This window comes from Dermacentor albipictus, chromosome 7, assembly GCF_038994185.2.
Source record: "Dermacentor albipictus isolate Rhodes 1998 colony chromosome 7, USDA_Dalb.pri_finalv2, whole genome shotgun sequence".
Lineage (NCBI taxonomy): Eukaryota > Metazoa > Arthropoda > Arachnida > Ixodida > Ixodidae > Dermacentor > Dermacentor albipictus.
This window is the reverse complement of record NC_091827.1, coordinates 123034168-123046763: the sequence shown is the minus strand read 5'-3', so window position 1 is coordinate 123046763 and position 12596 is coordinate 123034168. Positions and strand designations below refer to the sequence as shown.

Below are 12596 nucleotides of genomic sequence, written 5' to 3'. Positions count from 1 at the left end.
AGTTCCTGGTTGGCGCTGAAAATTTGTTGAAAGTGATTCTATTTAACTCTAGTACATGAAAAGCCAATGGAGCATTTGCCTTCCGTTTTCTCTTTGGGCACGCGCTATGCGAAATCTGGAGCGCTATAACGTAAACCTGTTCCAAACTTTTCTATTCCAATTCTGCAATCAGCCATCCGCGACTGGTCACAAAATTGTTGACCACGACCACCACTACATATGTCTGTCATGCGACGTCATGAAAACCGCGATAGCTTCCCATCTGATAGGACGTGTACACACTCATTATTCATGATTTGACCGAACAAAGTAAAATAGTTATTTCTGATTCGGCGCCTTTTCGCCATTAGCCCTGGGCTATTGGCCAAAAGTTTTCGGGCTGCATCCACTTCACCTACCTGTCATGCGACGTCACAAAACCGCAAAAACTCACCGCTTCAAAGTGACGTGTACGCGTTAAAGATGTATTTTTATGCCGAACAAAACTGAATTTTCTTCTTAATAGTCGCAGGCTGCCCTATTCCGAAAGGAATAAAACATGACTGCCGCCGATCGCTCAGGCAGTGGCTACTCGCACATGCCGGAGAGCATGGGTTTATTTGCGTATAATATATCTTTTTGCGACGCCGTGTAACGTTTTCGAGCACTTTGGGCACGTTTACGCCCTTGTTCTGCCAACTCTTCTTTGCTGAAGATCCGTTTTAGCGGCATTCTTAACCTTCCGTTGCATGCCACCACGATTTTAGACCAGCCACCGCAAGCTAAGTAAGGGAAAGCGCACCAGTCAAAGACGTCGGCGCCACCCTCTTCACGCGGTTATCGATTTTCAGTGCAGTGGCTCGGCCCCGTGGAATCCCTCTCCACTTGAGCGTGCTCCTCACCTCTTGTCAACCAATTAGATAAGGCAAGCCGCTCAGTGTAGGCAATGTTATTTGTTTTTCAAGCAAACAAAAGTGACCTCCTATGAACGAGGAGAGCGTTTGATTGGTCTGTTCAGACAACCCTGCGGGTGACCACCCGATGCTTGCGTCGGCGTTTACGCTAATTTGACTTCAGGAGATTGGAATAAAAACATATTGGAATAGTTTTAGGTTATAGGCCCCCTCGTTCAGACATTAAGCCATAAATTGCAGCTATGTCACATGCTTCGTCAGCGCACTTGCGCAATTTGGCTGAGCAGACTTGAAAAATGTGATTTTTACTCGCGGACACAATTATTAAATGCAACTTCATTGCATTACCGCTCAACGAACACAGAGCAAAGGTAATTGTTTTTGTTCAGCTTTAACAATGTGTGACAACCTATGAAGAGAACTTCTCTCGCTCTACGCGGCATTGAAAAGTGAAATCAAACTCCCTTGTGAGAACCCGGAGTTAAGAACGGCCAGCTGCAGTGCAAGTTTGCCACCCAGTTACAACTATGGCGGCAACATTGCTGTTAAGAACGACCTTCTAATTCATGCCCGACTCCAATCTTGACAACGGATCATGAGCGATGGGATTGAGCCCTCAATCCTGACACCGGCAATGAACAAGGCGGACCATAAATGTCATCTGCCCAGCTGTTGCCCCAGCGGCGGTGCAGCGTGCGCACTGTTCAGCATTGGATCTGCACATTGCCCTATCCTATTTGTTTTGCCTAACTTTGGTTGCCATACCGGTAGATTTCAATCAACGCCCAAAATTCCTGTGTCGAAGGGTATCTGGACTAAATAGATGGAGGGTAGTTTCCCTGCTCACCTGGCCTAACAGCAGTGAGCATGGAAACATTAGACAGATGGGTATTGCAGAGCGGCGAGAGGACATCACAGCAAGACAAATAATAGCTTGTTATTGCTACATCAATTATATGGTAACTTTAGGCCAATTTCTACCATGGTCGTTGCCGTCGGCGTTACGTTGACGCTCCGTGTAATGTCCAAAATCCATAAGACTGTGGGGCCATGTCTACAATGCAGCCGCGACGATCAGCCGAGGCCAACGCAATATTGACCACACGGAAGTTGCCTCTGTCAGCGCACGAATGCCGGCGCTTTGGTATTAGAGCGCGGCAGCCTGGTTCCTCCAGGCGGAATCCCACTTTTCAGTCGCCGGAATTGGCCTCCAGCTGCGCAAGTACGATGTGGTCGTCTCCGCGCTGTCCGCAGCTGCCGAGGATAGCGACATCTTGTCTGCACCGCTTTCCGCTGCGCATTTGACGATCTCTAAGCCACGCTGCTACATCGCACGGTGCCGTCGTCACGCAGTCGTCTGCCACAGTTGCTCTCCATAGAAGAGATCGTAGATCATCGGACCTCACAAATTTTTCGGCGCCTGCGCCGGTTCCAGGGCCCAAGGGCAGCTAACATGGGCGGTACGCTGCTACGCGAGTCGTTCCTGCAGAGCCAGCCCAAGAACGTACAGATGGACCTTGCCGCTGCCGGTAACGTTAGCCTGCCCGACCTTGCTCCTTCGGCCGACATCGTGATGGAAGTTACTGCATCATCATTCGCGGCTCTTACCTCCGTTCAAGACCTGATTCCTGTGAACAGCCAGTTATCGTCGAACTCCGCTACTCCGTCGTCGCTCGACAGGCTCCGCGACCGCCTTGAGCGCATCGTGTGAATATCGGCGCTCTTCGCCTCCTCGTCGACGGCGCACCAGCATTTATCGCCGCTCACCGGCATCCTGTGCTCTTACGTTTACCGGGAGTGTGCTGATACCATAGCTGTTCCGGAGCGGGAGCGCGCCACCGTCTGCGACCCTGCTTGTGGCAGGGAGACCGGCCGGCGGTCCACTAGAGGCGACGAGTGGTCCGGCCCAAGATGCAAGTTGCCTATTCTACGTCCGCGACCGTGCCACAGGTGAGCAGTTCCTGGTCGACACGGCCGCTCAAGTCGGTATCGTCCCAGCACGGCACATGGCTTGCAAACAGCCACCAACTTCCTACCTTCAGGCTGTAAACGGCCCTTCAATTCCTGCCTACACACAGCGATCACTCCTCCTGAACTTGGGCTTCCGCGGAATTTTCCGTCTAATATTTCTTGTTGCCGACCTCTATCATGCAATTGTCGGAGCTGACTTTCTAATAAGTCAGGGACTCCTCGTCGATGTCAATCGTCGACAGCTTCGCGTCAGTGTGACTCATACGTCAGTCGCAGGCTCTAACCCTGTACCTCTCTTTGCACGACTGCCGCTGTCCCCGACGGTCCTCTCGCTGCATCGCTGCATTGCTTCGAGAATTTGCGAGCGTCACTCGACCACGTCAGTTGACGCAACCAGTGCCACACGATGTACGCCACCACATCTAAATAAACGGTCCCCCCATACATTTCCGTCCACGTCACTTTCCCCTGAAAAACGAAAAGTCGCGCGAGCATAGTTTCAACACATGCTTAAGATCGGCATCATACGACCTTCTTCTAGCGACTGGGCGTCTCCACTACCGATAGTTTCTAGAAAACTGGGGACTGGCAACTTGCGATGACTACCATGTATAAAACAAAATAACAGTTTCCCAGAGATATCCTCTTCCAAACAACCGGGACTTCGCGGTTGCCTTTGACGGCGCGAAAATCTTCTCGAAGATTGACCTGCTACGTGCGTACCATCAGCTACCACTCGCGGGAGGCGATGTAACAAAGATGACCTCTTGTCTCATGGAACTTGTTAGCATGTCTTTTGACCTTCGCATCACCGGCCAGTTTTTCCAAAGGTTTTTGGACGCGGTCACAACAGGGCTCACTTTCGTATTTGCTTATGTGCACGACCCACTGTTTGCGAGTTCCTCCCCTTACGAGCACATGGAGCATCAGAATGCAGTTCTCGCACTTTGCAAGCTGCAAGCAAGGAACGTGTTGGAGAGTCAACCTAGAGAGCAGCAACTTCAGTTTCTCGGACATCTGGTGGAGCCCTCCGGTAATGAACTGTTAACAGATAAGTTTCGCGCTATCCAGGCTTTCCCTCTTCCCCCATATGTGACAAAGTCATGGGAGTTTCTCGGCTTCATAACCTTTTATCGTTGCTTCAACACGAAATAAATTCGACTAGCCGCTCCTCTCTACGCCATGCTACGAAGAAAAAACAAAGAATCCACCGTGCAATTGACTGAAAAGGTTACCGAAGTATGCACCGAATGCTACTCTACTTGTACATCCCAAGCGTGACGCGACAACCTTCATCACGACCGACGCGTCCAGCACAGCTGTGGGTGCTGTTCTACAGCAATACATAAGTGGATCATGACAGCCGCTTGTTTTTTTTCGTAAGGAAGCTAAAGCCAACGCAAACACGGTACAGCGTCTTAGAGCTGGAGCCCCTGGCTGCCTTTCTCGCCGTGAAGCATTTTCGGCACTACTTCGAATTAAATTCTTCGGTTTTACGTGCCAAAACCACGATTTGATTATGAGGAACGCCGCAGTGGGAAACTCAGGATTAATTTTGACCACCAAGTGGTCTTTAATGTACCTCCAATGCACGGGACATAGGCACTACTGCGTATCGCTACCATCGAAATGCGCCCAGCGTGGCCATTTTGTCGAGGGTCGACACTTTGTCATCGTCACTGACCACAAAGACCTCGTCTATGCGGCCAAGGGATCGACATTGACCTACGCTCCAAGAGAAATACGTCCGCTTTCTTTTACTTCAGAATTTACCATCGATTTCCGACATGCCATGCGTACAGAAAACATTTCTGCCGATGTGGTGAGCCACATGGACGCTGTTAACAACGTCACCCCTCACCACTTCAATGGACGCAGAACTTCTAGCTCGCCAGCGACGTGACGAGGCGGAAATCGACCTCCATCGGTCCTTCACGTCACTGCAACTTAAGGACGTCGTATTTCCTGGTCGTCTGTGACACCATCGTCTGCGACACCTCTATGTGTCTGTGCAACCACTCATGTCTGTGCATGTGTGTCATCGCCTGTTCGAAGCTGTTCACAGCCTTTCTCATCCCAGTATTAGTACAGCGCTGAAACTCCGTTCTAGCCGCTTTCTCTGGCCTCCACGTCAGGGAATAGGTGCGTTCCTGTCTATTATGCCAACGATCGGGTCTACCATCAGCCTGTCGCTCCGTCAAAGACGTTCTTTCCACCTGAAGCCCGGTTCGACAAGGTTCATATATATATATATATATATATATATATATATATATATATATATATATATATATTGTCGGTCCACTTCCTCCCTGCCAAGGTGACGACTACCTCGTTACGTGCATCGGCAGGTACATACGATGACCGGTTGTTAGACCGATCCCGAAGAACGCGGCGCTGCTGGATTTCCGAGGTTGAAAGTTTTCTCCGTGACGCCCGGTAGTTCCCTTTGCCAGGTTGGCGCAAAAAAACAGCTAGTCCACTAAGGTTTTGTGCTGCGGTTGCCCATTTTCCATAATAACAGACGGAGGCCGACAATTTGAGGCCAGCCTATTCAGTGACCTGCTGCGCCTTAGCACCGCAAGACTACGTACGACAGCCTAACACCCACAATCCTACAGCCTCGTTGAGTTCACTGTCACCTGAAGACTGTGCACACAGCTCAAGACTCGCCTTCAGAGTGGGTTCAGCACGTTCCCCTTCCATTTCTTGGCATACACACGGTGTTGAATGCTGACATAGGCTATTCAAGTGTCGAGCTTTTTTCTTACACTACCTTTCGTCTTCTATGCAACTTCGAAGCTACAGCTGCACTGCCCTCAACCACGGATCATGTTACGCATTTGCACATCATGTTCTATTCGGTCTGCCCAGTTCTTACCAGCGCATCTGCACCTCCATTGTCCTACGTTTCTCCGGATCTTCGGGCAGAAGCACATGTATTTGTGGGACAGCCTACCGATCGTAAGCCCCTTGAACTGCGCTTCCTGGGTCCTTACCCCGTGTCCGAACGCCGCAGCAACACATTTGTTATTTCCGTCGATGGACGACCAGACACTATAGTGCTTGAACTCTTCAAGAGAGCTGACATTGACGACCAGTCGGTACAACCATATTGCCCAAGCTACGACCGATTCCATCGACTATCCTGTACAATACAAGTAGCCTTGTACAGGGGGGCTCGGGCGTCCCTCAAGTGATTGTGCTCACTTTTTGCCCGGGCTTACCCGCATCGTTGATTTTTTGGCGATGTAAATAAACTTCAACTTCAACTCATGCCACAGCACATCCACTTGTGGCACCACGACGCGTCTCGTGTACTCCACCACTCGTCGGTAACACCTCCCCTCCTCCTCTGGGAGCACAGTCCACTGTAGTGGCTACACCTCGGTCAAGGCCGCGGTATTACCGCAGCAGCAGAGACGCGCAGGCTCACGCTGCATGCACTCGCGTTGGTGTACGCCTGAACTCCGGACACTTGCTGGCGCAGAGATAATAAATATAGTTTTAACGCGATAGCGTTAAGGAGCCCGTGTCGCAGAAAAGCCGGTGTCGTCGGCGTCGGTGTCGGGTGTCGGCGTCCGCGGCGTTGACCATGAGCGATAAATCACAGCAAGCACTTCATAAATAAAAAGCAACTTCCAAGATGGGCTGGGTGGGAATCGAACCAGGGTCTCCGGAGTGTGAGACGGAGACGCTACCACTCAGCCACGAGTTCGATGCTTGAAAGCGGTACAAACGCGCTTCTAGTGAACGCGGTGTTGCCTTAAAAACGTGCCGTAGAAGGTTATACTGCGGTGTATATCGGTAATTATGAGCATGTAACTTACAGAAGTCGCATTTACACGGGTAGCGAAGTACGTTTCCGCTACATTTCTTCTGCGCTTACCGCACACGCAGAGCCATCTTGCGGCAAACACAGAAGACCTCCTCCTCTCAATGTACGGCGCTGCCCCGACGGGTGGCGCGCCATGCGCGCATTGGGCCTTGCTGTGCGCGGACCGGTGCCAGGCGCGTTGCGGCCCCGACTCCCTCTCCCCTGACGACGCTTCGCCGTGCTCCCACGCGGGTTGCAGAATCAAGCGCCGTTCCTTTCTTTAGATTACTATCTGTCTATCTCTCTGCCCGTGCCGATCACGACGTTTGGCTGGCGTAGATCGTTTCCCCCTCCGAGACACCGAGTTCTTTGGTTCGTTCCGTTTGCTCAGGCGCACGTTTCGTTGCCGCGCCGAACGCTGCGTTGCTCGACGCTCTCCGTGTGATAGGTGGGCGCAAAGTCCGATGCGGGGCGCCTCGTAAGTGATCCCTGCGCCGTAGCGCTTTGTCTTACACCCCTTGGTGGGTCAATGGGAACGCTGTCGCGTTCCACTCTTGAAGGCGAAGCTTAAGCGTCCTCCAATTTTTCCTTTAGGCTTGACGTCCCTTCTCTACGCTCCACTCCGTCCAGGGCCCCACAAGATCACGGACGCACGTACTATGGTCTAGGTTCGAGGGAAAGCTGGCGAGGGATAGCCGAGGGAGATGGTGGCTTGATGCGATGGCATCTCCTCGTGCGCGCAAGGGGGTATGTGCGCGGGCTAGGAGGGGCGAATGGGGCAGGTTAGCACGCATATCCTCTTCTGCTTTGGCGGCGCGCGCCCGGTCTTGGATCGTGGGTTAGAAGGCTAGGTGACCCGGCATAGCTGACAACTAAATGTGCGTTGTGTTCTCGAGCGCGTGGTTGGCGTTGAAGCTGGAGGCCACAAGAAGGGCAATTGGCTCGCCAGGGCTGCCGCTCTTCATCATGTAAGCGTCCTGAAAACGAGTGTCCGCGGTCATCGAGTGGCATGCGTTCATGTTTGTCTGGGCGCCCGTGACAGCATGAGTGCTAACTTAGTAAGCTAATGTTTACAGCAATTCATTCGGTCGATTAAACAACTAACGTTGCTACACATAGCTGTCTAATAATTTGTTATGACAATCAATGCTTAACCCTTCAGGCGAAACTGCAACTGTTTTATAGGTGTAACATGCGCCAACTTGCCAGATTGGTGTGAAGTACTACAGCTGGCACGTGCTCATGGGCAGTAGGACGAAAGCAAAACGCTACGCCCGTCTCTGCGACGCACAAAGATTTCCCATAAGCGCGACCACTGGTGATACTCGAGTGCAAGAGAAGCGTTTATTGCCACCACAGGATTTGTTGTTCGATTGTGCACGGTTGCAACGGTCCCCAACAATATCAAATGAAGTGCCCGCGGTTGTGTACACGCATTTAAAGAATTCCCACCAAAGGTGGGCTGTCAGCAATTAGATGCCGAGCAATGTCGCATGGAACATTATCCGAGGCTTCTTTTTAACCCGAGAGCCTCCATGGCGAACTTCGCGGCCCACAAGTACGAGCAATAGAGACTGCAGCCCAGACAGGACGGAGCTACGGTGTTACACTGGAACCTCCGCTGGGGAGAAATCGCACAAAAGGGCGAAAACAGCAAATGTAGGACCAATAGCGTCTGTGACATCCTTGGCTATGGCCACTTTGTTAATCGACATGATGATTATGATAGCGTGCTTCAGGTTCTGAATCCAGTTTTGCCAGCAAGGCAGCATGAACTGAACCAGGCTTTCTTATGCTGCTTTGGCACATGCTCGGCGTAGTGTTTCACCAAAACGCACTTTTAGAGCAGGATGTCCCAGCGCACTGCTCTAGCCCTAATTTCGCGCAGCTGTTCCAATGCTGACGAAGCAGTAAACTGTATCTCAAGGAGAAGTGAATGAATGAATGCTGAAGCGACTCACCACTGCTGATGCTTGCTGGTGGTTGCGTTGAGTCGGGTTCGCTGCGCAAACGGGGACACTCCGTCCGAGTGGCTGGCCGGCTTGCAGGGTCGAACGGCGTGCCGTACGCTGCCGTTCGCGCTCTGGTGCTGCTGCACGGCCACCTGGCGATCGAACCCAGAGGCCGCAGTCTGCTCATGGGGATTTGGGGAGACGAGTTTGGTGGATCACACATTTGTAACATAAAATGGCGAGCGTCATCCTATTCAAGGCAGAGTGGGGCTATAAAGGATGAGAACAGGAAAACAACGAGAGGCTGGCTTCGATCCTAACATATATTTATCTGACCACTGGAGCTTCTGAGCATCGTGTTTCGAAAGCAAAGTCCTCCTTGGCGACGTCAGATCTATTTGACATTCGTGGAATAAAAGTTATTGGCTAAGTTAGCCTCGTAATGTTGACTATTTGATGTATTGTAGTGCATGTAGGACAATACACAGAACGTGAAGGTCACAACTGGAAAGAAAAAGACAAGTTACTCTAGGGCTAGTACAGAGCAGTAAATATTACGTATTTGGCGGGAAAACGACGAAATTGAACCAAGATGGCCCCGATAGGCTGAGAACGGAGGTAGTGCAATCTAAAAATGTGCGCGCATTCTGAAGGTATTGCTGTTTCAACAATGCACACATTACACTAATGCGCCCCTGAAGGGCTTGTCTTTCTTCGATGTGAATCACTGTTCAATGACCTTTCTTATTTACGTAGTTGATATATATCTACTAGTTTCTTTGACTGCAACATATAATAAATGTGCGTTCCAAGAAATGATGAGTGTACCCAGGATTTTTTATTAGCATTCCTGGAATGTAAAAGAAAACAATAAACAGCCTGACACAGGCGCGCAAAAATACCGACTTGTTTTATCCCAGTGACGTAATTGGCGTCGTAGTCCTAGTGGTGAAAGAAAAAGAAAGCAGGGAAGTGTTGCTTTCGGTTCACTAAATGACGGCTTGGTAGGCTGCCGGATCCTCGGTACGCAGTTGCTGCTTAGACTCGGCTGCACGGGCCTGTTCTTGTCTTCGGGCTGCGGCACGGGCACGGCGTAGACGAGATTTTTCCCAGTTCTGCTCGCGGCATTGCTAATCAAAGGCTGCCTACTCTTCAGGAGGAGGTTTGATGCGTCGCCTACACATTTCGGTGCGAGGGAGAAACTGCTGCGCGTGCGCTAGGCTGCGAGGGAGAACAACGACGTCACTACTGGCACAGCCAATCGCATGCCTGTCTTTTATTTCAAGCATGCGCATGGTGTTGCCCCGGAGTTTTCGGCGTACAGGCGACAGACGGACGGACTGAAAATCGGCTAGCCGCATACAGCTTGGCAGCAAAACACAGATACAGAACAACGACAAAGGTGCTACGCGACGCGCGATCTAAGACCGTCTTCAAGCGTATATACAGTGTCCTACGTAACTTGTGCCAAATATATAAAGACGCGAGTGCCTAGTAGCTGGACAGGACCAAGGTAATGGTACTTTCTGTCGCTTGAAGCAAGTCAACCCATTCTTCGTCTTTCACCTAGTTACGCAATTAGTTAGTATTAATAATTAACTTATCAAATAATATATTCAGAGAATAATTTTCAATGAACAATTTTTGGACATCATGAAAAAATTATCATCCACGTTTCTGTTGCTCTATACGTGCCACATAAATTTCTTAAGCCTGAAAAAAGGCCGCCAAATCACGCGAGAAGTGCCATATATGAGTAGTCGCGCGGAACGTCTTCCGCGTTTCGTTTTTCGCGCGGAAGTTTTTCGCATAAACGCCCCTTCCAATTGCCTTCTCCACTTTTCATCCTGCGGAGTCCGATGTAGTCTTCACCAGGAAGAGGCAACGGTTGAAGAAAAAGTGAAACTAGACAGAAGACGAACTTAACCGACTGCTAAAGACTGCGTGCACAAAAAGCCGAGCGCACCACTCTAGACAAAATTTCCAGCCTTCCTGCGTTCATCGCTGACAACTGGCCCTGGAGGGACGCACGCCTGACACACAAGAGCTTGCTGTAATCGTCCTGAAGCAGCCTCCCCGAGAGCCTGCATTGCGTCAACCTAGAAAACCATGGCGCCGCTTGCATCAAGATACGCAGAACATCACGTGACGAGTCGGTCGTCACCACCCACGTAGCATTGTTACCGGGAGGGGGCGTACTGCAGCTGCTTAAGCCTCCCGGTCAGATACCGATAGCACTTGGGCGATTCTCACAACACTTGGCCACTCCTATATTGAGACTACCTATTTATTTATTTCAATACCATCAAGCCGTCAATGCACGAAGGCGTAAGAGAAGGGAGTGGTGAATGAAATGTCATAGGCGGGGAAGCGGTTACATTCACTGGCGGTCATTAGTATGCACAAATCTAACTAACAAATGACTTCGTCTTGCCCTAGAGGCAAAGTATTGATAAGCATAGAAAAGTACTAGACAGCTACGCAAAGAAAGGTTTTACATTTGTGAGCTGTATGAGTTGCAGTAAACGCTCGTTCACTAATTAAATTAACAAACGCGGACGCGCGTAGGAGGGCACGAGCAAGTCTCACTCGATCAACATCAACACTCGCTGTCGCAACGATGTCGGGAACAGCGGTGCGAACGATTTGTGTTGCTTTTTGCTTCAATGCGTCTCCGAAATTTGAGATGGCGCGACCTCCAGCACTAGGAGTGTGCGAAACACTCGGCATTTCGGCTCGCGTAGCCTCTGTGCCTACCACCGATTAGAAGCCACTCAGGGCGCCAGAGAGAGATAGAGAGAGAAAAGTTTATTGAGTGTCCTTGCTGGGGTCAAGGGGGGTGAAAGCGGGGAGAGGCGGCCATGGCCATCGTGCACATGTTCTAAGATACGGTAGCACCAAATTCTAATGATCGTTTAATAACAAAAATCCACTCGACCTACTCCGTGAGAGTCAGTACAAGTGACAGACAAGGAACGATAATAAACTGGCCAAACGGTACTGATTCAAGTTCCAGTGTGGTACCATCATTACAATGTGATAATATCATGCACAGCCGTTGTCGTAGTTAGCCCGAACATGCCTTTTAAGCGCCATTTTGATTCTACTGCGGGAAGTGCTAGTTATTGCTGGATGGGCTGCCTCAAATTTCCTATCTTAAGGCGTATTCTTTCTAAAACACTGAATATTTGCTCTTTACAGTGGTTGTCCAACTTAAACCTCTAGAAATCTGTCTCCCATGCCCATAGTAAGTCTGACGGCAGGTGTACATCACATTTGGGCACGATGTGCGCCGTGATGCGAAGCCCTGTTTTGTGTCCGGTCTCACTGCGTATGTCAAACTGCAGACCAGCCCAGAAAGCCATTCCACACTGTTCGAAACAACACCGCAGGCAGATCGGGCTCCCCCACCTTGACGGGCGCCTCTCGGAGCTGCAGGTTGTCCGTCACGCGCGACCACTGGCCAACGCTGCCAGCCGCGTGAGGAACAAAGGTGCGCGGTCGGAGCACCGGGGCCGGCGACTCCGGGTCCGTCTGCGTGCAAGCCTGCGCGGCACAACGACACCACGCTCGGCCACAGCGGAACGCCGCAAGGGTGACGCCGCCGTCGAGGGGCGGTGTGCGCCGCGCTGGCTCTTTCGCCATGGCGTTGTGCTGCCGAGAACGAGGTCGCGGGCTTCATTCGCGGCCATGGCGGCGAACCTTGTGTGCCCGAAAAGAACCTCAGGTGCTGCTAAATATTCCTCGCTCCCCAACTACGGCGTGCCTCAATATCAGATTGTCATTCGATCGTCAAAATCCCTAATTTTTTTTTGTCAAGCAGTCCCACAGAGCTCTTTCATTACACGAACGCTGAAACCCCACAATATATCTTGAATTTTGACAAATGAAACAAGCACAGAAAAAAAGGAACAGACATCGCGCAATAAAAAAAATTGATTGAAATGACACTAATGGAAACCC

The 12596-nt window shown here is 50.8% G+C and overlaps 1 protein-coding gene across 14 annotated transcripts in view; it reads right to left on the bottom strand.

The window, feature by feature from the left end:
• The window catches only part of LOC139048142 (uncharacterized), a 401037-nt gene that overhangs the window by 149187 nt on the left and 239254 nt on the right, over positions 1 to 12596 (bottom strand). For 12 of the 14 annotated variants that reach the window (XR_011507573.1, XR_011507572.1, XR_011507571.1 and 9 more), the window contains 2 exons: positions 12045 to 12179; positions 8643 to 8812 (listed from right to left, as the gene is read on the bottom strand). Coding sequence is in view for 9 of the 14 variants with exons in the window: in XM_070522653.1 (XP_070378754.1) it covers positions 8643 to 8812; positions 12045 to 12179 (305 nt within the window). In the remaining 5 variants the exon portion in view is untranslated. The remainder of the gene's footprint in view (positions 1 to 8642; positions 8813 to 12044; positions 12180 to 12596) is intronic. The other 2 variants (XM_070522655.1, XM_070522658.1) reach the window with 2 other exon arrangements.